This window comes from Ptychodera flava, chromosome 21 (genome assembly GCF_041260155.1).
Source record: "Ptychodera flava strain L36383 chromosome 21, AS_Pfla_20210202, whole genome shotgun sequence".
Classification (NCBI taxonomy): domain Eukaryota; kingdom Metazoa; phylum Hemichordata; class Enteropneusta; family Ptychoderidae; genus Ptychodera; species Ptychodera flava.
This window is the reverse complement of record NC_091948.1, coordinates 4,626,376-4,651,521: the sequence shown is the minus strand read 5'-3', so window position 1 is coordinate 4,651,521 and position 25,146 is coordinate 4,626,376. Positions and strand designations below refer to the sequence as shown.

Sequence of the window (25,146 nt, the reverse complement as noted above, 5' to 3'; positions counted from 1 at the left end):
CGCATGAAAGTACTCGTGAAAGAACTCTATACAGATACGAACCCCCACGTTGGTAACAAAACTAACACAGAAGGACTCAAAATTTGCTAAGTGGATGTAGTTTATCAGACTCTAAAACACTATGACTGATTTTAACAAATTTTCGCGTCGGACGAGTTTTGATTGCGGGAGAAATACGGGCTGCCATGCTGTTTGTTTACATTGATGAGCACATCGAAGAATGATGCAAAAAAGTTCTGACGCACTAAAATTGATGACATAGACGCGGGTTGTTGTGACGTAGAACGACCAAACTGAAAATTCCGATATTTTCTGTTCAGAGATGACAAACTTGGCTTGCGCATATGATATAAGCCAATATTGACACGTTTGTATTACATTTTTGACATGAAAGATGCGTTGAAAGCAAAGCAAAGAAATATCTAAAGACCGCGCGAGAGGTTGTGTGAAAAACGGAGTATCGACGGATATAGACATGGACCGTGCATTAAGGTACTGAAACGAAACCCTATTGGACGGCCCTACAACGACACTTGACAGATAGGCTACCAGCATAATCAAGAAAATAATTAACCATACATCATTCGAGACTGTCGGATGATCCATAACTGTTCAATAAAAAAGTCATAACGAATGTCTGTGCATTAACACCTATACCTACCTACCTACCGACATATACAGACGCACATACATACATACATCCATACATCCATCCATCCATCCACATACATACATACATATGCTAACTGAATCAAACGAAGTTGTAACACTCACTTTAATTCATAAGCCTGCACGCACTTGAGAAAAAACAAATTAAAACATACAGCTCGGGGTACTCTGCTTGTTGCCTTATATCAAAACATAACAAATTACACAGATCACCGATAGTCCCTAGGGTTACATTTTATTGATTAGCAAATGAAAAAATGATGACTATTGATAGACATCGAGACAAGATAAAATTGCAATTACGAAGAGCTACAAATCTCAATGGGCAAGACCTCAATAAACAGGCAATCAAACATAATTTGCTAAGTTTCACTTTTAGAAAAAGCCAAAATGATTAGGATTTTGAAGTGGACAAACGGGTTTTTGAAAACTGAAACGGTTGCCAACAACCGACATCATGTTTGCATAGTGCCAGGCCAATGATAGCATCTTTCTTGTAAGAGAAGTGTAGCCCCGTCAGTTTGGCTAATAATAGCAAAAAGCGAAAGAACACTGGTTACAGGACCTTAAAAAGACACATTTTAGAAAATATGTGAACGGAATGATGAAACATTTTGATGAAACTGCACAGGGTTTCTATTCCCTTTATTTTGAAAAATAGGTGGATGTTAGCTTTAATACGTCATAGTGAAAGGTATTGTACTTTGCTAAACGTCTATTATAAAAGTGTACGCGCGAATTACTACCGCTCATTTTTCCACATTCTCAAGGTTGACGTACAACAGCTCAAGAGAAAAATGGAATTTAAGTTTGAAATGTCATACGTAATACTGTTTGTTCTGAGGAATATATTCTTCGATGTTCATAATTTACTTTGACTAAGTGTGCGATGTCCTAATGAATGTGGCATGTTGTACAATGTGTCCATAAAAATGACAAGATCATTTATGGCAAAAGTAACCTGACATTTAATATTAATGATAAACGTTATTAATAAGCGATATTTGGAGAAGAAAATGAATAAAATATCACGGTATAAGTCCTCATGTCGTAAGAATAAAACTTTGGTGATTTTATGAAGTCAATACAACCCTTTCTCAACAGAGATTCCTATCATTGTTTATTATACCACTTACTATGCGAGAGATGTACAGACAGGTAAACATACAAATAGCCAGACGGATGTAATGATGGATAAGTAAATAGACATATGGGTGGACAATTATTTAGAAAGATGAATAGATAGAATTCCGGAATGATGCACTGATGGATTCATGAATGAATGGGTGGGTGGGTGCCCAGACAGGCAGAGAGGGAGAGAGAGAGGCAGAGAGAGAGAGAGAGAGAGAGAGAGAGAGAGAGAGAGAGAGAGAGAGGGGGGAGAGATGGATAAATCGCCGTAAATATGTAGACGGCAGGGTATACGTGATTCTAATCTATTGACTTCCAATAGACCAACTTTTAAAAATTTCTTTCTGAATGAACTTGAAATCTGTGAGTGTCACCCATGACAAACTCTAACAAATACAAAATCACAAGTAAACTATCCCATGACATTTTGAGTGAAATATTAAAAATCAATGCCCACTTTTCAAAAATCGATGTGGAAATAAATAACTACAGTGCAAAATTCAGTTCAGTGTAATGTCATTGCCTCGACAGCAATGCCTGACCACTACAAAGCAAAACTGGAGTGGACAGGAAATGCAAATGCTATACGGGGACGATGAAAAGGATGTTTCTTTCTGCTGAATCGTTTTGTAATTTCATAAATAAATAAGATTTCTAATATGTCAATATTTATAGCTGTGTGGTTTTAACAACAAAATCAACGTTCAACTCTCTATTCTTACTTTAATGCTGTGACAAGTTGTAAATGAATGTAAAATACAGTATATCTTAAATTACTAAAATCTTTTTAACTACTCTATACCTTCTCCGACCTAACAGAACTACAATTCTATTAAATTAGCTGACAAAATCTACCATTTTAATTTTGGATGAAATCCCTTTTCTGTTACAACTTTACTCATGAACTCATCATGGATTACAAATTGTTCACCTTGAATTCAAGTTTGCTACCATTCAAACACAGTCAAGAGGATCCAAGGTCAGGTTTCTCCACACCATCGGGGAAACACTAGAGTTGTGGCGGGGATTCAGAATATAGGTCACGATCCCCCGTGTCTCGTTAATCAGCTTTGCTGACTAAATGAGAATTTTACCTAATTACTCACAACGAAATAATTACTGTTTTCGTTGACTGATGATTTATAGTTTCACAGTACATCATGCATATTTTAGGATGATGAGGGCGCTTATCTCAAAGCCTTCAGAACTGTGCCACCAGCGCCTCATAACCGTGACAGGCATGCATGCTTTACCGAAATTAAAAGAAACTATCAATAACATCATTACTACTTAATAATCCTTTCCATCAATTTAATTTTTGCACCTGCAAAACAACCTCACAAATATGTGTATGGTATTTCTTAAGAAATGCCTACATTTTAAGTGAAACTCAATATAATTTTTCTTGCATATGCTGCTGTCACTGACACAGCCAAAAAGACGTTCAGTATGTGTACATGGAATGGCTATCCTAGGTGTATCCTAGGAGAGAACCGGCAGTAAAACGGCCGTGAAACCAGGCTCCTTCCTGCTGATGAACATTACCATCATAACATGACCAGCTTAGAGTGGCAGTATGGAACAAAATTTTATCACCAAAACGTGAAAATATGTGAACTTGTTCCTTTTGAACCTCTAAGTTATGATTCCCTCTCGTAAGGGTGAAGTGGTCAGGTTTAACTTGACTATGTTGCTAAGCAAATTTTCTGAACTCGAAACGACAGTCATCATTCACCCACGGCTTGTTCTTGAGCGCTAGTGGTTTGCTGTTGTAATTCTTTATCTTTGACTGTTTGGCTCTTAATTTCGTTGATTTTTTCCATCTTATTCCCGTTGACAAGTTGCTGTTGTTGATCGCCTACTTCTTCTTTAGTCTTATCTACGTTTATATCAAGGTCGCCATTCACCTTTACTTCCTGTTCCGGGACCATTTGCTCCTGGTTGTCAGTAGTGCTGTGTTTTGCCTCACCTTCTTTCTGTTCGCGGGTCTCGTCTTCGTTGGCCTTTCCTACGTTAGACTCGTCTACTTCTTGTTCTATTCCTCCATTTACCTTCTTGCACTCGCTCTGGCGTGGTTGGATTGTAATTGCCAGTGCGGGGGCTTCGTTCACAACAGACTCTTGTTTCAAAGGTGGCTTGTACTTTTCGACGTAATGATGAAGGAAGGTCAGTGTTGCTTTGGCACCTTGCTGTTGAAGATAGATAGATAAAAAGTGTAGTATTGACTGCGGTTATGGATACTCTTATGTGCTACTTCGCGGACACAACAGCCAAGCTCTTCGACAAATAGAAAGTTGCACCTTATTTAAATAAGGACAGTATAAACAAGCTATAAGCTTAATATAAGAAAAACTTTTTCCAAATAAGATGATAAAATTGGACAATGTTAATAAAAGGGAAATCCACATGTAATTAGAATGCTTGTTGAGTAGAGATCGTAATGAAAGTTGAAGATTCATATCTACAACCCAGTGTACTACGACAGGCGTGATTGTAAAGGCCAGGGATCGGTGAAAGAAAGCTTGCAGCACGCTGCCATAATTTCTGAGGCAATCGAACCTTAGGATGAAGTCAGCTTTTGCTGCAATGGTAAAACAACTCATTTCAGACGGTCTTTCTTGGTCAACAGGATCAAATCAAATTTCGCAATAGAGATGGCTGGTAAAATCTCAACTCTATCAATCACTTCTTTCGAAATATGGTACGACAGCCAAGGCTGGCAAGTTGTATAAATGTACCATGCATAGATTGATTCACCTGAATAGCGAAAATCCTGTCTGCTGGTTCCGTGAAGAAATCACCTCCTTCGATGTAGTCGAGGTAAATAGCAATGGTTCTGTCGATATCTTTCTCCTGATGGGTATGAAGTAGAACAGTAGTGAGAATAAAAGCATAAAACTATGTAGATATACTTTCAAAAACATAGTATAAGGAGTTACAAAGAAAGTAATTTTATCTGACTACAAACGTTCGTACAGCGCCACCTGTGGTAGAAGTCAAGAGGCCATCCATAAGGCTGATCCACTTTTGCTCCGGACGGTCCTGCAAGCAAGACTGCCATTTCTGCCGCTCTCCCTCATCTGGGCTTTAACAACACTCACCTCCTCCTCTTACAGCCGCAGATGACCATAAATGAATTTTTATGTGGTCAGGCCCCAACAAGGTTGGGGCAAGATTAAATGAATTAGGGGCCTACCTGTGCGGATAAATTCGTTGTTATATTGCAAATTATTCTGTCAAAGATACCCTAAATGCTACAAAAGTAACCGGTATCTTTTCGTTTATTTGTGTCTAGTACACAATATATCAAGTAATCGACAGGCAAATACAATGCAATGACTCCTAAGCAATATTCGTTACATGCTCTTACTTCGTTATAGAGCCTCTTGACGTTGGTGAGAACCGTTTCCTGTACCGCCGTGAGGTAGTCGCCAACACTGTTCACCTCATACCGGTCGTAACCAGCAAACATGCTCCACAGTCGCACCCCTCGCTCTTCGGCAAAGTGTATTAACTCCAGCATGGTGATCTGTAGGCAAAATTGGGTTAAGATTAGTAGACAGGTGTAGCAAGACAGATGGGGATATCTTATAGAAATAACGGGCGACGCGCTGACCATTAACGTTTATTATATTACCATGCCCTGCCCGTCGCATTTTTATTGGTCGAGCTGAACCACGTGACTGACCACAAATGCACAGTAATGGTTCGTTTACATGCCCGTGAATATGAATAATAAGATTAACAACTCAAAGTATCGTAACTTTACAGCTCAAACATAAATCATAATCAATCACAAAATAAAATGGAGCACTTGTAGGTCAAGTTGAGATACTTTTTCTGAAAACATCTCCGGATTTGCCAATTTTTTCCTGGCTTTCCTGTCGCCCGCGCCCATAAATAAACGTTAATGGTCAGCGCGGAGTCTGTTATTTCAATTATATTATCAACGAACCCCGAAAAACCGTCAAAATTTACGAAAATTTCTCGTGCGAACGACAACGGGGCCCCAGAACCTGTCAGTGAGTAGTGCGCGCGCAGCAAAAATTTTGCAAATCCGGAGATTTTTTGGAAAAAGAGCGTCTAAACTTGGCCCACAAATGCTCCATTTTATTTTGTGGTTGATTATGATCTTTGTACAAATCACAATTTTCGTTTTAGCCGTAAAGTTACTATGTTTACGATATTATTCATATTCACGGGCATGAAAACAAACCATTACTGTGTATTTGTGGGCAGTCACGTGGTTCAGCTCGACCAATTAAAACGCAATGGACAGGGCATGGTAATATAATATCTGATTATTTAAAGGTCTGGTGTAAATTAAAAGTGAGGCGACAGCCCAGGAGCATCGTATCGTCTTCAGAAACTTTACCGAAGCCATTATTACAAGACAACTGAAAATATTTAGAGGTTATAAACGGCAAGCGAGGGTATTTGGTTGCGGATATAAGACCTCTGGGCTGAAAATTAGCATATTTGGCGGGAAATAATCACCGAGCGAAGCGAGGTGATTATTTCACCCAAATATGCTAATTTTCACCCCAGAGGTCTTATATCCGCAACCAAATACCCGAGCGCACCGTTTATAACCTCATTATAATATGTTGAAGTTAAAAACAAGTGGACAATTTCGTTATTTTTAGGGCCGAAGTTGGCACAACAGTTCAGGAGCGCCCAGCCTCATACAAACTCTAAAAAAGAACGTTTCAGAACGCGCGCGCGTGCACAGTTGCATTCATAAACTACGGTTACGCAACGCATCGATATCGCGATTAGACATCGAACTTGAAGAATTTTTCTTTAAAAAAAAACGCTCATAAAACTTTAAAAAATTGTGGTGTTGTTACACAGACTCCGCTGCTTACAGAAACTCTTCATATTTTGGTTCGTCAAGCTGCACTAGCCTAAAATTTAACGATCAAAAACAAACTGAAGCCATAGACTTGTTCGACATTACGGCGCGTTAAAATCTTAAGTTGGCGTTCGAAATTTGCGCGAGCTCAAACATGTTACGCGGCGCGTAGGTCTTCTTGTAGAGAATATAAACCCCGGCTCCAGCCAATCAGATTGCCGGATTCCAGCCGAGCATATTATAATATAATATTTATTCACCTCGCCGTCTCCGTCCCTATCAAGTTTTTCAAACACGCTATCTATTGTGAAATCTTCACCGAAGAGGGCTTCCGCATCTTTTGCCGTGAAGTCTTCATTCTGTAGATAGAACACCGTCAATAATGTATAGAGTAAGGTTAAAGGTCACCTGACCATATTTAAAAATATCTCCAAAAGACAAGGTGTGTATCACGCGCCTGTGCCACAGGCGTCAAACACTTTAGATCTCATGTCCATGGCAATTTCGACCCTGAATTTTACTCTTGCTTTCAATAATGGACTTCTTTTCAACTTTTTATACTGATGTGTACCATCGTCCTCACTAATGTTCTCGTTGAAGGGCTTGACATACGTATATTTTGGTTGGTTGTCTGTTTTATAAACTATAAATCAATGATTTCTTATATTTTGAAAATCCTAATATTGCTAATACCAACTTTGTCTTCGGTCGATGAAATGTCCACAGAGGGGGTGAATATAGCCAAGGTTTAAGCTTATCAACAAAGTCGCAACACTAGAGCAAAAATACATAATGGGAATCATTCAGCTCCAAGGGGGATAAAAACCGAAAGCTCCCATGACAGTCATCTTGACTCGAAAGTTCCTAGTCACCATTTTAAGTCAAACCGCACATGCGCTCTTACGTTGCTCAATACTTCCGCCAATTCCTTGAGATCAACGGTGGCCGTGCCGTCTTCGTCCCCCTTGCCCATCACTGACACGAAGCGTGCCATGGCAGCACATGTCTCCGCATATTGCGCCTGCGTGGTTTCCTTCAAGCGACTCTTCTTCTCTTTGTCTCTACAGGTAAGAATATTATTTACCCGTTTAAGTATCCATAAAAACATTGATGCCTGAAAATAATCTTTTTTCATATGCACAAAAATGTTTTTCATTTTCAATACTATCCGGATGTCACTTGCAGTGGAGTGTTAGGCCAAGAAAGAAAGATTATTCACATCTGGGCCTTGACACCTATCAAAGGTGATGTGGTGATGCGATATTTACTTTTCCATTATTATAAAATAAAGTTTGATCGTGATCGATCGCTAGGAAAATGAAATGATATATTGTCTGCTGTGTCACGGTCAATAATATTCATAGAATATTGCCGCCGATTTCCGGATTTTTATGACTGACCGGATCGCGTATATGATTATCTTTAAAGTGTGTTTCCTGAGTGTTAATCATTCTGATCTTTATGAGGTCCATATCAAAAACAATTTCCGTCGGTAGCATCGCCTTAGAAAATTTCAAGGTGGTACCCCGCCATTTCAAACCAACAACTACGACATGCGTGAAGAAAATGTCGGATCCTCGCAAGTTTCTTAGTTGCTATGGTGACCAGTCGAGGGAACACTCACCGGACAAGTTTAGTATTCGGTCGCTGAATTGGTCTTGTTTGTTCTTCATGCTTATGCCTTCTTTGGTTCATGACGTGTTCATTTATCTCATGGTCATCACCAGTATACTATGGAATCAGAAGTATGTAAACAGCCATGGTAACTAGTACGTGCCGATGATTCCCATTCTGATTAAAATCAGATGTAGAGATGGCGATCATTCCATTTTTGCTTGTTCTTCTGTTTTCGTTAGCTGCTGTAGTCGCCATCGATACATTTGATTTTAATCAGATTCTAAATCATAATTCCTAGTTCTGTGGACAAAGTGTTGAGGAGTTTGTAATAAGTATGCCATGTGATTTGCGCAGTTTTTGGCAATGCTGTTCAAATGCATTCTTGTTAATTTCTATTCTTTTAGTTTCAGTTGTTTGTAAACAAAGTTGTCGTACAAGAAAATGGTTGACTTAACTCTACAGCATAGTGTGTATATATATATATATATATATATATATATATATATATATATATATATATATATATATATATATATATTATGTGTGTGTGTCAGCACTATAAAAATACATATATAACTTTAATATATAATACTTAATACACTTGTATATAATATATGTAATATATAAATAATATATTTATATATTTATATATACATTGATTTGTACTTGAAGTAATTTGGTTTCAGCGCTTTACTTCTTGCATCGAGCAGTGTATTTTCCCAGGAGGACATCTGTCACTACACACACATACACACATATTAAAAAACGTCAGATTCAGTACAAGATCCGGAGTGGCATTAAAGTTTTCACTTGTGTACTCGTGTGTAAAGAAGACACTGGACATGATACAATACTAAAGTACATCCCGTACTTATTCCATCAATATAGTTGCCTTTGAACCGAAAAAAAAAAACGAAAAGCAGTTGTCATACCACTAAAATACCGATGGTCTTCTCGTTGTATCCACCGAATCGATTTCTCTTATCCCATATTTTGCTTATATTGTCTAACGCTGTGAGCTTGGAAAGGAATGCGTCTTCTGGCTTCATTGATAACCACCATCCTGCAGGATTAGAAGTTGGATGCAGGATTCAGAGAACGACTAAGAGGGAAACCGGCTAAACATGTATTGAGTCATATTTATCATCGCTGAAAAAAGTATGTTGCCCATTGTATTGTTTCCGTAGATGGGTGAACATGTGAAAAATTGATATCAACGGTGTAGTTGTTTGTTTTGCTAATAAGTGCACGGATTGTCACTCAAAGCTAAAGTACCGATATACATACCATCAAAGGAGTGGATAGGGAAGTTGACCAGCAAGCCTCCATCAACGTAGAGGTCAGTGGAATGACCCTGGCCGTATCTTACTGGTTCTAGCACAGCTGTGTGAAAGTAGAACAATAACTTAGTTAATTTACTATTCTTTCTGTCACCTCGATGATCATTTCTTTTGCTAATCGAAACAATGCTTCAGAATCTGTTGTTGCTATCAGTTGCAAGAGACATGCCTTGCGTATGTGACTCGATAAATCACACCTTAATATCATTTTTGGTGAGGTTGAGATTAAACTTGTTGAGATGTTGCCATGGAAAGCATTCTCAGTCACTTTTCTGCATTAAATTGTCGGAAAGATTTAAGTACCTGTAATCACTGAAACTTTAACTAACCTGGTATAGAGACTGACATGCGCACTGCGATTCTAATGGGCATGAGAGGTGTTGTCTTCACGTGACAGTACTCGGCGTCCATCTGGTTTACGTTTGTCACAACAATGCACAGTTCCTTCCCGTATTTCGAGTACAGCTGGTCGGAACAAAATATAATGGATGAGATTTTAATAAACTAAAATAATATTTGAAAACATATTTGGTTAGTAACCAACTGAAGATATACAATTGCCTTTGTGTCCCAAATCTATTTAGTAAACTTTTTCTCACCGGCTCATAGAAGTATTGGTTTATACAGATTCATAATTTAGTCTGCCAATATGGTAATTGTGATTGTCCGTGTGCAGGGGGGATCCCAAACGCACCGCGATAACCAAAGATATCGAATGATATAATGTTCATTCCTCGGAATCGAGTATGTACAGTTCAAAATGGCTGCCAATTTCAGAAGTCAACTCATTGAGGTGGCGGGATTATTCTTGCCGAAAATTGAGTCTGTTGAACTCTTTATATGCTACTCTTATTTCCAAAACGACTCCAAAAAGAGATGCAACGACGTCTACTTTTTTCAAGATTCGTCTCAAACGTGTGTTATCGCTTGTAAAGCAGTGTTTATCATTGGTAGTGTCTGTGATCTATTTCAGCTTTTGAACTCTGCTGTTCAAGTGTTCAATATAACAAATTCTGTGAGTATCCTTACGTCTTTGAAAGTTATATCTTTGTCTCCGGTCTTTGCTTCTATCTTCTCACCCATCCATTCAAGCATGTTCTTTCCCGAGTTCCATCCATAGTTCATAATCAAATTTGGAAGGAAACTAAGCATTCCACAGGAAGTGTCTGGATATACAGAATACGTAATTTAGTGTGTAAAAAATAGCAAGAAAACTATATAAAGATAGATATTTAGGCATGTAAGTGTGTAAACAACAACAACAACAACAAAAACAAAAATAAATAAATAAATAATAAATAAATAAATAAATAAATAAATAATAAATAAATAATACAGAAATAAGAGATTAGGCACGGGACCAAGGGGCATCGATGTCCTCGGACTTTCTGTGTCCATATCTAAAATAAATCTGAGTTATACCTACGAAAGGTAATATGTTTCAGGCAAATATGAATCATGCTGTTATATGTGAAGAGAAGATCAAAGGTCAGGTCAACCCTAAATCTGGTTACAATTTATCGTTCCATACATGTATTTGTCCATGGTAAATAGAAACCCAATCACTAGCTCTGGCTTGAAAACTGATAAGCTCATAACAAAAACGGGTACGAAGACAAAAGTAATGCTGTCTTAACGACATGATATTTAACTTCATCTTTTGCTTGGCAATCACCCTTACATGTGTATATGTTATTTGTCACACTGAAAATCAACTTTGGGCGTTGGTTGTAAACAATAATACCAATCAAGTTTTTTTAGTTTTGTCCAGCGCAATACACATGTACTCTGTCATAGATCTGACAAGTATTTACACACCGATCATTCTTTCTACAGATCTGTGCCAAAAGTTGACTCATAAAGATATAAAAATGTTATTTAAAATAGTCAAAAGGCATGTATTTCCACAAAATTAACAATTCTGTCGATACTTCAACTCAAGGAACACAGATGCCAAACATAAAAGCGATCATTGACAAGTATATATTTATATTAGTGGTTTTGAAACAAAATATTAATTATACTAAAATTTTTAAATGGCGTCTTTCCCTTAAACAATTCAATGAAAAAATCGTCTGGAGATAGTTGCCAGATGTATCGTCTCAACAAGCTTTAGAAATTACCGAACGGTCTTTGAGACATCTCCGTGTCCAACTTATGGTATACGGCATACGAAAAGCCATGACATTAGTGCCCAGAACCTATGATCCAAAGGACTGATAATATTTTTGTTAACTTCTTATGAATACTAGTCTAGTATTCATAAGAAGTTACAACGCATAGCCTAATGTTTTGTTGGAACTTTTTTGCGGTAAACTGACATCAGGTTTTCAATGAGAGCAATTCCGTTGTTGCAACTTGTTCTGTTGCTTGTGTACGATATGTGAACTTACCTGACAGATACCGATCACTCTCAGTCATTGTCATTCGCATAGCTTCAGCAGGGCTGTAGCCGACAGACAGCAGTGCCGCTCCAATACTGCCAATGCTCGTACCGGATAAACGCTTGAACTTCGGATATATTCCAAGCTCTGACAAAACCTGTGTACGAGACAAATGTTTGTGTCATTGTAAGTCAGTTGTGTATTCACAAAGGGCACCACTTCAGTGTTCAAATAATGCAGGTATGCAATACATGATCCAATAATTGCATACTGCGGCGCGCGTCGATGGCCTAGATCTTGTGAGGGTGGTCTGACTAAACACATGCACTATTTGTATTTCATGGTACGCATACAAGAAATTCACCCAATCCTTTTCACACTGTTTTCAGGGAAGAGGTGCCTTGCCCCAAACCTTCTAATGAATATTTTTTCTTCAAAACTCAACATAGCTGCAAAAAAAATTCTTAGCACTTGTCCCGCAGACATCATTTTTATTTTGACTCCCCTCCAAAGATCTAATCGTCGACCCCTTATTTTACAAAAACCGAATAAGGTAAACATGAGTAACAATGCTACGAGAAGAATCCGCTCACTGCTTGATCGGACCAGGGACGGAACATTACATGATCTTTGGAGGTGATGCTCAAGATGTACTTATGCAAGATTCTTTTGCATTCGTTTTACTTCGGATTCTAAACGGCAAGCGTACTATTTCGTTCCAAATTGACACTCATTGTGTTAAAGTCAGCTTGGCTGCAACTATATTTGCGCAATATTTTGCAGACTTTCTCCCATTTTTGACCATCCCTCCAAATATGTGATGGTCACTTTAGTGGAAATATGGACCATAGGGTCTATGGCGGAAACAACAATTCATCGATTTGCGTGACCTGTCAAACGGCAAACTTTACTGCAAAATAGATTCTTATTAGAAATTATTGATAGCCTGTGAGAGAACTGAAACTAATTGTTTAAAAACAGAAAAACTTGGGTTGTATGAAATGGATAACCTTAGCCCATGAATAAAATATTTTACAGCGACCTTTGATAATATAGTCATTACTTTTTCACAATGTCTCTTCACACAGAGGAGGGACATTTTCTGGTTCTCTATAAAAATATTCTCAGTTCTTATTCTTCCCCTCAAACTGTTTAGTATGGTGAAGCACTGGCCTTGCTAACGCGACCATTGTGTACAGTATGCCATGGCGGTAATAGAAGAGTATGCCAAGTTTATTGTCGACAATTGAATTTCGAAACACCTGACATCACTTCTTGGTCTTCGGCCAGAGGTCCATATATCTTCTTTCATGAATTTGACTTTCTTTGTGTACCGTATATATTTACTGTCTGTTCTGTGCTGTTTTGTGTCTATGTTTACAACCATTGTCTTACGAATTCTGACCTAGTGTTATTGGATTATGGATTGGTATGATTGCGATTATTTTACAGTAAGTTCGGACTCAAATTCATTTGTCAATGATATCCTCTGGCGTTATACACATGCAAGCTGTATCGACAAGTTGATCACTTTGATTTCAATATGAACTTTGGAGTATATTATAAGAAACTGTTTTTCACAGACAGAACAAAAACAGTGAAAAATGTGTTGACGTCACAGCGAAAGGAGCTGAAGCATTAGGGCGTCCACTCCTTGAACATTTCGAAACAACGCCCTCAACATGTGTAGTGTGAAATGAAACTGATATCACGCTACCCACTTTCGCCGCCCGGACATTGCATTAATTAAGTATTAAATACGAAAGTGATGGTGCCCGATATAGGGGAAGATGTCACTTTAGACTTGATGGCCTCGTATAAATTTATCCTACATCTGAATCAATTTGCCCTTGATGTATTCAACTGAAGTTGTAGTCAAGGTTAATGCCAAAAAAACATCTTTTGATTATATATTTAGTTCAGCTATGAGATTTAATGAAAAAATACAAAATCCTATAGACAAGACGATATAATACAACTGAATACGTATGCAAAGAGGAGTATATGACGTAAAGATAAATGTCACAAACCTGAAAAACGCTAGGCCACATTCTATCCTGCCCAGTGTAGTAATCAGTGCTTGTTTGAGGGCGCTTTTCATGATGATGAGCAAATAAAAACATACCCTTAGGATAGCATTGGCCCAGGGATCTTCAGCCCCACCAGAATAATTTGATTTCGTGACAAATGAAAATTATCAGTGGCATTTTACGACACGTTCCCTTTACTAGCCTTTCAGCAGACTGCTGATGACAGCCGATGGTTTACATCGGACAGCTATCGAAACAGTAACTCTCCCGCGGTTGTCGAAAATTACGATTCTCTTTAATGTAAGCTTATCAGTACTTCACATCAATTTCAACCAGAGTTATTTTTAAAGTAGAAATCACTCGATGTGTCATATAGTGCCGCTTTAGGCGTCTGTGGCCTTTGATTGTTAAGTAATCTTGAAGCGTCAAAAGCAGCTGGCACAAAACTTCAGAAGGCAGAGTAAGAAGGCCTCAACGTCTTTGTTGGTTTTATTATTATTATTATTATTATTATTATTATTAATATCTTTATTTAACTCGATGACTCCATTCATGAAGGTCGAATAGACAAAAGAAAATCATATTACAGCACCAACTTGAAAACACAAAAAACACAGAAGTACAAATAGATAAAAAAACTACGAAGAGGCATCAGACAGGTAAATAGAATACAGAAAGTTGTTACAAGATTTCTTAAAACTAGTCAGTAACTCAGAGTCCCTCATCGATTTGGGGAGATTACTGGAGAGTGGAGAGGAAGACATTTTTTGATGCGTGCCAGAAGAAACAATTTGGAATTGATTTTGCTTTCAATGTTGAAATGCGTTCACACCAGTTGAGGTTATCAATAAAATTGGTTTTCATTGCAGAAACCAGACTTGTCCATTTACAATCAATTTTATTCTCGGTGCGATAGCTTAAGGTATTAATAACAAACCTGCGACATATATAAACACGGTCACACGATCTAGGGCTTATTATTTGGCCAAGAGCAAGACATGGCATCACTTATGTAGAGGGCTGGAGGCGACACGACCATTACGAAGACCAGAACACGGGCTAAGCAATCAGTGGGTTATACTGTAAAATATCACCCGTTTTTTCAAATTCCCCTCTTGTACGTGAAACAAACTAAACTGAATATTTACCATAAATTAACGCACAAGATAATATTCGTGCATCCAAATCAAAGAACGATGCAAACCAGTGTGATTTACCTTGAAACACATCATGACATGGTAGAAACTTGATTTGGAGCCAAGGTGTCTATGATGAGCATTTCTCAAATACGTTTTGGGCAGAAATAGTCATGTGCCTTTGTATTGTTAAAATCATCTGTGACAGAGATATTACCTGGGCCCCTCCATAGCCGTGAGGACTGCTTGTACGTTTGGGTAGGGTTCATTGCATTTTACAGGTAACATGATTGGAACTAATTTGGAATAATTGGATGGTGAAGTAACGTCAATATAATCTGCAAATGTAAGCTCTTATGCTTTTCTTTTTAAGTTACACACTTGTTTCTATGAGTAATTTGTAATATTGCAACATTCAGCTATAGGGCACCTAAAACTTTTGAGAAATTTGAAAAACATAAAGATCCAATTATCCCAAATTAGTTCCAATCGTGTTAGGTTATTAAATGAATACGCAGATAACGTACTCAATGGTCTTGCTACCTTTATGTGGAACAGTAGTTTTGTATGGGTATATGAGTTTGTTTGTTTTCTGGTGGTCAGTGAGTCACGCCTAAGCTTGTCTCTGTCTAGATTACGGCCCAGGAACGGTTCAGCATTCAAAAACAGACAAATTACACAAACATAACCAAACAGTACCACCCCAAAACCTATAAATGAAATTTAAACAAACCAGCGACGAACTCTGATCAAAGACTTTAAAATCCAGTTTAAAGGAAATAGAGAATTCAACTGTTCAATGTTACTTGATAACTAAATCGACACACGCCGTGAATGGAGAAAAACCAGAACTATTCAACTGCAGCTGGACGAATATTTAGAACAGATGTTGCAATATGGTTCAGAGGTATACGTGCACGGTGCTGGATTAAAAATGGACTATGCTATACTGGCCATCATCTGTTGCGCAGCTTATGCAAGCCACACGGAGAGCATTCACTTTTACACGCTGGTGCAGAAATGGGAGGAGTAAAATGCGTCTTCATGATATCCCTGTTTTTCGAAACTCATCGATTTGTTATGAGCTTTTTAAAACGAAATGAAATTTCAAGACAATCTGTTAAGAAAGTGTTCATATTGTCAGCGGGATGGGTTCAAGGTTTCTTCTTGGTCAGAATATATACGTGCTTGCCGTCCGCCGATTGGTGGACAGCAAGGGCCTGTGCATCCCACGATCACGTGATTGGCCAAAGATCAAGGATTATGACCCTTTCCTGTAGTGATTGTTGATCGACGTAACACTTAAATTTCGAGTCAAAATGAATACGATCCTGTGTATTAAGAAATTTGATACCATAAAGGTCAACCTACACAAACAAGAATTTTCAAACGCCTTGTTGTTAGTTTAGACCGGCTTACTCTAAACTCAAAAGATTAATTCTTTAATTTATTCGAAATAATTTCTTACAAAGTATCGTGTAGTTGCTATTCTGTATGGTCTTTGTACAAAGATCGAACTTATAACTTACAATAGGGTAATACGGTTATCATTAAATTGAATATCAAAATATAAAATATATATAAGATTAAGGTAGTATACGCTTCGAAAGTGCTCAAACTTTCCTGAATGAAACTTTCAACCATTTCATACCAAATCAACAATAAAAATCAGGGGTCACCGTGCAAAGTTTGGAACTAGCGAAACACATTCCTCAACATTTTGCGAAATTTGAAGTTTAAAATGGCCGCCATCCCCCTGTTAACTCTATGGGGAAAAATGAAATTTTATTTTCGAAAAAAACCAAGACGGTGGAAGCTTTTCTTTCTCAAAGAGCTTTAAAATGAGCTCCCACAAGTGGTAGATCAGAAAAGAATTGTAGAAATTTTAGAGTCGGAAAATCTCTCCCCGAGGTACGTTCTACCTTAAGTCGGCAGGATAAATATCCGTACTAATCAATTAACTGAGCTTATTACATTTCGCCATTTATCTGGAGTTCAATATCGAAAGCATTGATCTCGCCGTAATGAAATTTGATTTTATTACAATCGACAAATATAAAGACTGAGGTAGAATAGACGACATTTCACTATTCGTCTCTAGGTCAACGACCGCAAACTGGAACCCAGATCTACTTCTTCGCTTGCATTGTCAAATAACATTGTCAAATCACAAGATTATTTCGACAGGTCACATTAATTAAGAAATCCGTGTCAGTCTCAGATATGTTTCACCATTTTAAAGTTGAAATTCTGATTTGGTTGATGAACCGAGTCGAATTTGAGAGACACTTCAATCATGCCGGACAAAACTGGCACCACTGTCATCAGGATAATGACGGGGTCGACTCTCACCAACTCAGGAATGCTACTTTGAACTGCGTTATAGTTTAGCTGCTCAATCGAAATCACAAAATCCTTCATGTTAAATAAAAATAATATATACACGTCGCTCTAAAACAGAACAAGTAGCAAAGATTGTAACTTCATTCACAAAATGGAATCAACACATCGCCTCAAAGCCTTATTTGGCCATGAATGACGCGCCATAATGTCAGTGAAAAGGGCAAATGTATGTGAAGGATATATATATGTTAGCCTTTTGGACTGGACAACTCGATCGAATCACCAAACTGATTCCCGGAATTTCGTATTAGTACTTGCATTCTAGCGAGCGTTTTTTTTCTATTTATGGACTCGAAGCAACAGTCATGATACTTCACTCCTAAAATAAATTTTATTTAGATCATATTTGAAGGACATACGCAACACAGCCCGCAAATGTACGAATTCCTCTTAACAACTTCTTATTTTGCGTATGAAATATGGTCAAAAAATTTAGCTGGCTTTCATTTTGCTGCAGTTGCTTCAATCCAACCTTCGGTTTGAATCTTAATATAGCGTTGAAATATTGCTGTATCAGGAACGAAGTCAGAAATTAAATGCAGGAAGTAAACTAAAATGTAAGTCAACGTCTCACGTTTAAAGGGACAGTAAATTTTTATGACATCGTATCATCATTGTTTTACCTCTCATTGTAACTGCATTTTCCCAGTCTCCCCTATAAAGTATATTGAAGTAAAAACGTGAAATAGATATCTTTCAACACTACGCATTTTATGCAATATGCACTGTTATCTTAAACAAACTGAATTTCAGTCCGAAAAAAAAAATCCAGTCGTTTGACAATAAGATTAAACATCCCATGGCAGACAGATTGTGTCGACACCGGGCATTTTAATATGAGGCAGTTCAACACAGGGTATTGCGACGTAATTCGGGTGATGGGAAAAGAAAAAGTATTTACAAGCAGAATCAAAATAAATCCCTACATACAAATGTAGATATATACATCCCTAATGCCATGTATGTCCAGTAGCAATTTGTTTCGTTTGGATACTTTTTGATTAGAGTTGTGCCACTGCGCACCTTGTAAGTTTGACTACTAATCTCAACGAGCCAACTGGCCTTATCGCAAAAAGAACTTCTTTTCTGACCCCTCTAATTATACCTCAACCATAAGGTTTAACCAACAGTAATCGATGGAGCGTGAAATCTGCCTGAAGTTTTCTCTCGTGCCACAATGTGCATGTAACGAAAATTTCTCGCATGGTATTTTAAAATACCCACCGTATGGCACATACAGAGGTCCCCTGTGCCATGATGGTGTTGTGGTGTTTTAAGTTTAGAAAATAGGCTGGGGCAAACTATGAGTCATGTAAATAACTTTCCGAGTGACATGATTCTCATGTCAATGTCAAAGCCGCGCTTGAGTAAGAATGTAATACCAATGCGCGGCGAACAAGGCGATTTATTTATTTTTCCAACAAATCCTCCTGTGACAAAGCTGATTGCCAGCCATGTGTTTGGTTGACCATCTGTTCAACATGCATTTACGCACAGAAGAGTAGCCATACATTATTGAGAGAGAGAGAGAGAGAGAGAGAGAGAGAGAGAGAGAGAGAGAGAGAGAGAGAGAGAGAGAGAGAGAGAGAGAGAGAGAGAGAGAGAGAGAGAGAGAGAGATGTGCAAGGTCTCGAAGGCTGTCATTCTGATAAAATAAATTTGTAAAAGTTCAAGGTTTGAAACTTCATACGAAAGCGCCGCGACACGGCCCGAAGAGAGACGTTTGGCTTTGAATGTGCGCGAGAAAGATCTGAAGAAATCGCAGAAAACCGTAAAAACATGGTTTCTTGTGAAGACAGGAAGCAGATTTTCCAATCTGTGACGTCAACTACGCGAAAGAATGGAGCTCTTATTATAACTTAATAAATAATCTATTGATTTTAAGCACTGGTATGATTTTGATAGTCACTGGTTTTGATATCGGGTCAAGGAACCATTGGCTAACATCTATTACCTTTTAAAGATTGCGTTTTGCAATATTTTTCCGAAACGTGAAGAATTTTTATTTTATTTAACCAGATTCTGTTCCTTTTAAAACATTTCTTTATGTACCACGTATTACTTAACAATATATAGAACCAGCGGGCTCATTTTATTGGCCCAATTCCCATGGTTGCGAAATGTCGATCAACAAGGCGTTGATTATCGATCTGTGCCCGTTGGATGTATTATGTTCCTCGATCAGAAGTCCGCGCCAAGAGGGTGTATGTCTTAGAGCAGCGACGTCCAAACTTTCCGATTAACAGATTGACCATTACATCTTTGGAGAGGTGGAAGGAATTCAAACATGTAAATTATTGTCGCTTCCAAAAATTGACTTTTTTGTAAGAGAATTTTGCATTGCACACATTATGTTCCCCTCTGATTTCAGATTTTAATATTTTGAAGAACAGGGTGACTGCAGCGTTTGGGCATTTTTCCAGTGCAGTTTTGTTTTTCATTCTGACCATCCTCACCCAAATTTACTGGTTCATTCCTAGATATCAACTTTTGTAAATGAAATATTGGCACCGCAGAGAGCTTCACGCCTTGCACTCGCAGCTTGCATATCGTGGAGCTCAACTTCTGACCCGCGCCGTTCTGTGTAATTTTTGCAGATATTTTTGCTGCTTTCTAATGAGTAACTGGACCGTTTTTCACAATACCATTTCTGAGGCAAGGTCATTATTAGTTCCCAAGCAGTATAAGGGATGAACAGAGTTATGACGTGCCTTTATGTCCAATTACTATCATTAGTCTGTCTTGAACAGGAATCTAGAGTATCCGTTATTTCGAGATCTATTTAAAAGCCAACAAGCAGCAAAATTTGCATTTATTTTACATTAAAACTACAATTAGTCCTGAAGGCATTGTAAGAGTGTGTACTGATTGATGAATGTCCAAGTATTATTAACAGGGACTGGGGCTGCATGTTCCAGTTTTTACCGACAAGGTGGTGACCCATTCAAATATAGCCGTATCCATGCCAACATGAAAAAAAGATGGCCCCTGGACATGATGCGTATCCGCATTGGCAACCACACAGAAATAATATTCTGTACTGTCATCAACTTAAAGGCAGATAACTGTAACTGTATGTACTGGACAATTTTTACAGATCAAGAAGATCTACCTTTAATGACATTGAGGTTTGTTCATTGGTAAAGAGTAGCCAGTAATGGTAGTAGCCTTGACTTTGGCCTCTACGGTATGACATCATCGCTGAAGAATTGAAGTGATGTAATAAGACAAGTTTTGTTAAAAAATATCGGGCATGATGCATGAAAAGCGTCGTGGAATTATCATGAATATGCATGATTATGTAATGATATGCTCTGGACAAAACAGTAGTTCATTTAGATGCGTTCAGTTAACACAATTTATTCATTTATGTTGATTTTCAGAAATCTAGAATTATAGAGTGATTTTTTCTGTATTTCTCTAATATTTTGATTTACTTGGGTTAAAACCTTTCAAAACTAGTAAACTAAAATTATATGAAAAGGTCGTGCTCTATTTTATGAGAGCAATAAATGAAAATTGACTACACATGAACATTGCAACTTAGAACTCTAAATATGTTGTGTTACAACCCTAACCAAAGATTCTGTTCACTTGATATATATAGGTGATGTCTATATTTTGTACTGTGAATTCAGCGATCAACTGCTGCAACCAGATGTGCTCCGCCACAGAAAGTCCATCGGTCTTATTATGTTCAATCACTAGTCCTTTTCTCCTCCCAAAATCATATCAGAATAGCCAATATTAGTTTGTCAATATGCAAAGCGTCCATATGTACAAAATACACTGTTAACATTTGCAGTTGAACTATAGTGAGAACCAACTTGATGCCGATAATAACAATGCAGTCTCTACATGTTTAGGCTGAGATGACTAGCCGGATACTTTTGGAAGTACAGAAATTGAAGTTGACATAAAAACAGAAGTATTAAAGACTCATCAAAGGTTAGAGCTTCTGGCCCTATAAATGACGTCAGTATATGTCCATTGTACGGGGCATACGCATTCACGTTCCCCAGCTTTCTCCACAAATAGCATTACAGAGACAATAACAGGTGTTGCTTTGAATTTTCTCATTAATAAATGGTGTCACATATCAGTAACGCCAGGAAGCCTGTGTCATCGTGTGATATGTGTGCCGTAACTTGAAAGACAGAATGCTCCTCGAAGACAGATATCCGGATTCTCCGAAAGCTATTACAGCATAATTTGGCCTACCACTCGGCGGGGTTCATTTTGAAGCTTCGGATTTAATAAAGTTTTCAGCGGTTTAGATTTGTGAAATTCGGGAATTTCATTTTTTTACATAGAGATAACACAAGGATGGCGGCCACTTTTAATTTTAGATGTCAGTAAATGTTGGGTAACTTGTTTCTCTAGTACCATAATTTGCACGGGGGCCCTTGATTGTATATTCTTGATGTTGAAAAGGAATGATTTAAAGTCTTCTCACGGAAAATTTTAGCCAAAAGTTTGAACTTTTCGATTTCGAGGCTCCCAACCTTAACCCTTTCACCCCCAGTTCCCTGTATACAGGTCCAACTTTACCATAGAAAACCATGGATTTGGGACAAACCATGGTGGTGAAAGGGTTAAACGAGACGCCGACAGAGAAATAAAATATATTCTTTCGTTCGGGGACAATGTAAAGTAAACTAAAGCACAAGATAAGTATATTTGGTCAACTGATTCAGTCACTTTACTTTCTATGCAAAATGCATTACAATCGGGGTTGTGCAAATTATCCCGCTAATGCCTTCAAGATCTGGCGACTTTCCGAAGGAAAATATTTGCAATATTGACGATGAGATTCTTTGTTGTACATCATGAATTGGAGGAAAGTAAGTGCAACAACGACACTGGCATTTAGCCCCAATAAATGTACAATCGGAGTTGCAAGTTGCGGTTTCTTTGACACAATGCAGAACATCAATGGAAGTGTCGCACTATTGACAAGTTTGATTACTACATGTAAACAGGCTGTTTTGTTTGGGTGAGGGTTGGGTTAGACCAAAAGATGCTCAACGACCAAAATCAAAACGCACAACAGCTGCATTAGCTTGTCACTGGACGTTTAACAAAAAGCTTTACAAAACTGAACGTCCCAAAAGTGGCGAAAGTCTACAAAATTGCCATATCTGTCGTGCCGCAATATTAAACCGTAGTCGTCACTTACCTTAAGTGCACCATGATATCCAATTCCTTTGGCACCTCCGCCCTCTAGGACAAGATTTTCGAACGGGTAGTCGTATCGTCCAAGTTCTAACTCTATCTCCGAGAGGTTTAAATCACAGTTCCAGATAGCATCCTCAGCTTCCTTGGACCCCGTATGACCCATAACTTCCTCGGAAAATTGCGATCTAGTAAGAAATAAAACGGTTCGAAATTTCGAGTGGTGGAACGACTCCGCGAGAAAGGTTAAGTGTCGATCACGTTTAGTGTGTCGTTCCCAATCACAAAGTCAATGCACTGCGCCGATGTTGCTGCACGGCTTAGGGCCTAGATATCATCCGGAGTCGAGTTTAGGCTCGGAAAGGCTTATGTGACCCCCTAGGTCGACTATGACGACTTATCACAGTGTTCCTGTGAGAATCTGATGACGTAACACACGTTTCATCCAACCCATGACGTGTTAATACTACTTTTCTGAGTGACACCGTCGTTGCATCCACCACAGCAGAGGTATCCCATGTTCTGCTCAGACAATAGAATTAGAGTTCATGAAGACAGCAGGGACGGGTTTCCCTAACTGATTGCAAGCTGCAATAAAATTTTATAAAGCGTATTGTGCATTGTGACAGTCCATTTTACTACATTTCATTCAACATCTATATATAGTCAATTCTGTAATCGGACACTGATCGACTGATATTCAAATCACTCATGAACTTTACAGCAGGTATGCATGGTTTCAAAAAATCCAAGGACGGCAAACAAAGAATTTTCTTTAAATTTCCTAAATGTATTTAAAACTTAGACAGCGGCTAGCAAAATGTTCGGCTCTTTGCGCTTTTCAACTTGCAGCACTTTGTACGACTCTAAATATAGACTCATCATATTTTGAGGATGAGGGTGTAAACATGCGGTTCAGTTTCAATTTTAAACAGATGTTTTTTTTTGTATGTGAGTACTATCATCATCGGACGAGTTCAAGTCGACGTGTCTATATTTTGCCGTTTTTGCAGAACCTGAGTTAATTGTTGCTCAGTTGACTGTTTGATAATGAACTTGCAGAATGTACACTAAATCTAGATTATCTCATCCAAGAACTAAACCATGACTGTCATAGAAGTTTCGATGCTCAAAACTTCAAAACATTTCACAAAAACTCTGCAAGTTGGCCAAGTTGAGACCATTGTGTGAATGTAAGAGGTGGGGGCCATCAAATAGTTTTGACCTAGACGTACTGCCTGGGATATAGAGTAGGTCGAGGTTCAGAATTTAAAAACGATATAACAAATTATAAAATCAAGAACTGACACAAATCTTTCGCCTGGCAGTTCTAAGCGGGTTTCCTTTAAAGATTAAGATGAATAAATATGTAAATTACAAAAAGGATATCATGCAACCCAGCAATATAAGTTTTCATCAATATTCATTTTCTGCTGTTGGACTTAAAATACCGCTTTACCTGATAAATTATTTTCGTACGTATAAATGAACCTTGATTATCGAACTTCAATCTACTTCCATCCAATGTAGAACTGTTGTGATCCAATATTTCGTTGAGTTGTCCTTTAGTTTAAATTGTTTTCTGAAATCAAATCTACCTATTTGACCACGGTTAACTCTACCACATGAGTAATCGCGATTACACGTAACCTCATGCAAATTTTGCGTAATTGTGCATGCCTTCCGACTAAAATATCTGTCGTGTGCAGCCAGTCACACACAATGTCTCTATACTACATTTTGTATTTGTTCTGACCAGTCCTTCTTTATATGTCGAATCGATGCCACGAAAGTACAGACAATCAGACAGATAGGAGTACGATACCTGAACATTGAAACGTTCTAAGGCTGCGTTCACAAATAACGGTTGGTGGGAGGAGGGAGAAATCGCTATTGAAATCAATTTTTTTTCAGAACCCCCCTCGATACATTCAAAAATTTTCAAGTCCCCCCTCCAAATTTTCGTATAGCCGCACATTTATTAAGGATGCACGCAAAGAAAAAAATAAACATGCATTGGGCAGTTCTTCTCGCAGATTTTCAACACTACCTGTTATTAGTAGTTTGTAGAGCCATATTTCTACGGCAAGTTCTTAAATTGATTCATTTTTAAACCATCAGTGGACTTTTTTGATTTATCAGTCGAAGCCGACTTGAGTTAATCCAACTCGATCTGGCCATGCGAATGGCACCTGCTGAAGATCACACAAAATTACGATCATGAGAGAGTATGCAAAGTGTGAATTCCTGGATACATTAGATGATACTTATAAATTTTACAAAATTGAAAATACTGGAAGGTTAAAATATTCCATTTAAATAAACGTTATAACCTCTGAAATTGTTGGTGTAATAACGGTATATTTTGTAAAATTAAAATAATTCCATTTAGTCACACATTTTTTC

The 25,146-nt window shown here is 38.0% G+C and overlaps 1 protein-coding gene across 1 annotated transcript; it reads right to left on the bottom strand.

The window, feature by feature from the left end:
• Positions 1–751: 751 nt before the first annotated feature.
• LOC139121165 (uncharacterized) lies at positions 752–23,258 on the bottom strand. The gene is made up of 12 exons (XM_070685843.1): positions 22,745–23,258; positions 12,006–12,153; positions 10,642–10,778; positions 9,942–10,077; positions 9,560–9,655; positions 9,205–9,335; positions 8,280–8,386; positions 7,560–7,716; positions 6,916–7,014; positions 5,171–5,329; positions 4,558–4,653; positions 752–3,989 (listed from the first exon to the last, which is right to left on the bottom strand). The coding sequence occupies exons 1-12, from the start codon at positions 22,904–22,906 to the stop codon at positions 3,528–3,530; spliced, it is 1,890 nt and encodes a 629-aa protein (XP_070541944.1). The 5' UTR covers positions 22,907–23,258; the 3' UTR covers positions 752–3,527.
• Positions 23,259–25,146: the final 1,888 nt, after the last annotated feature.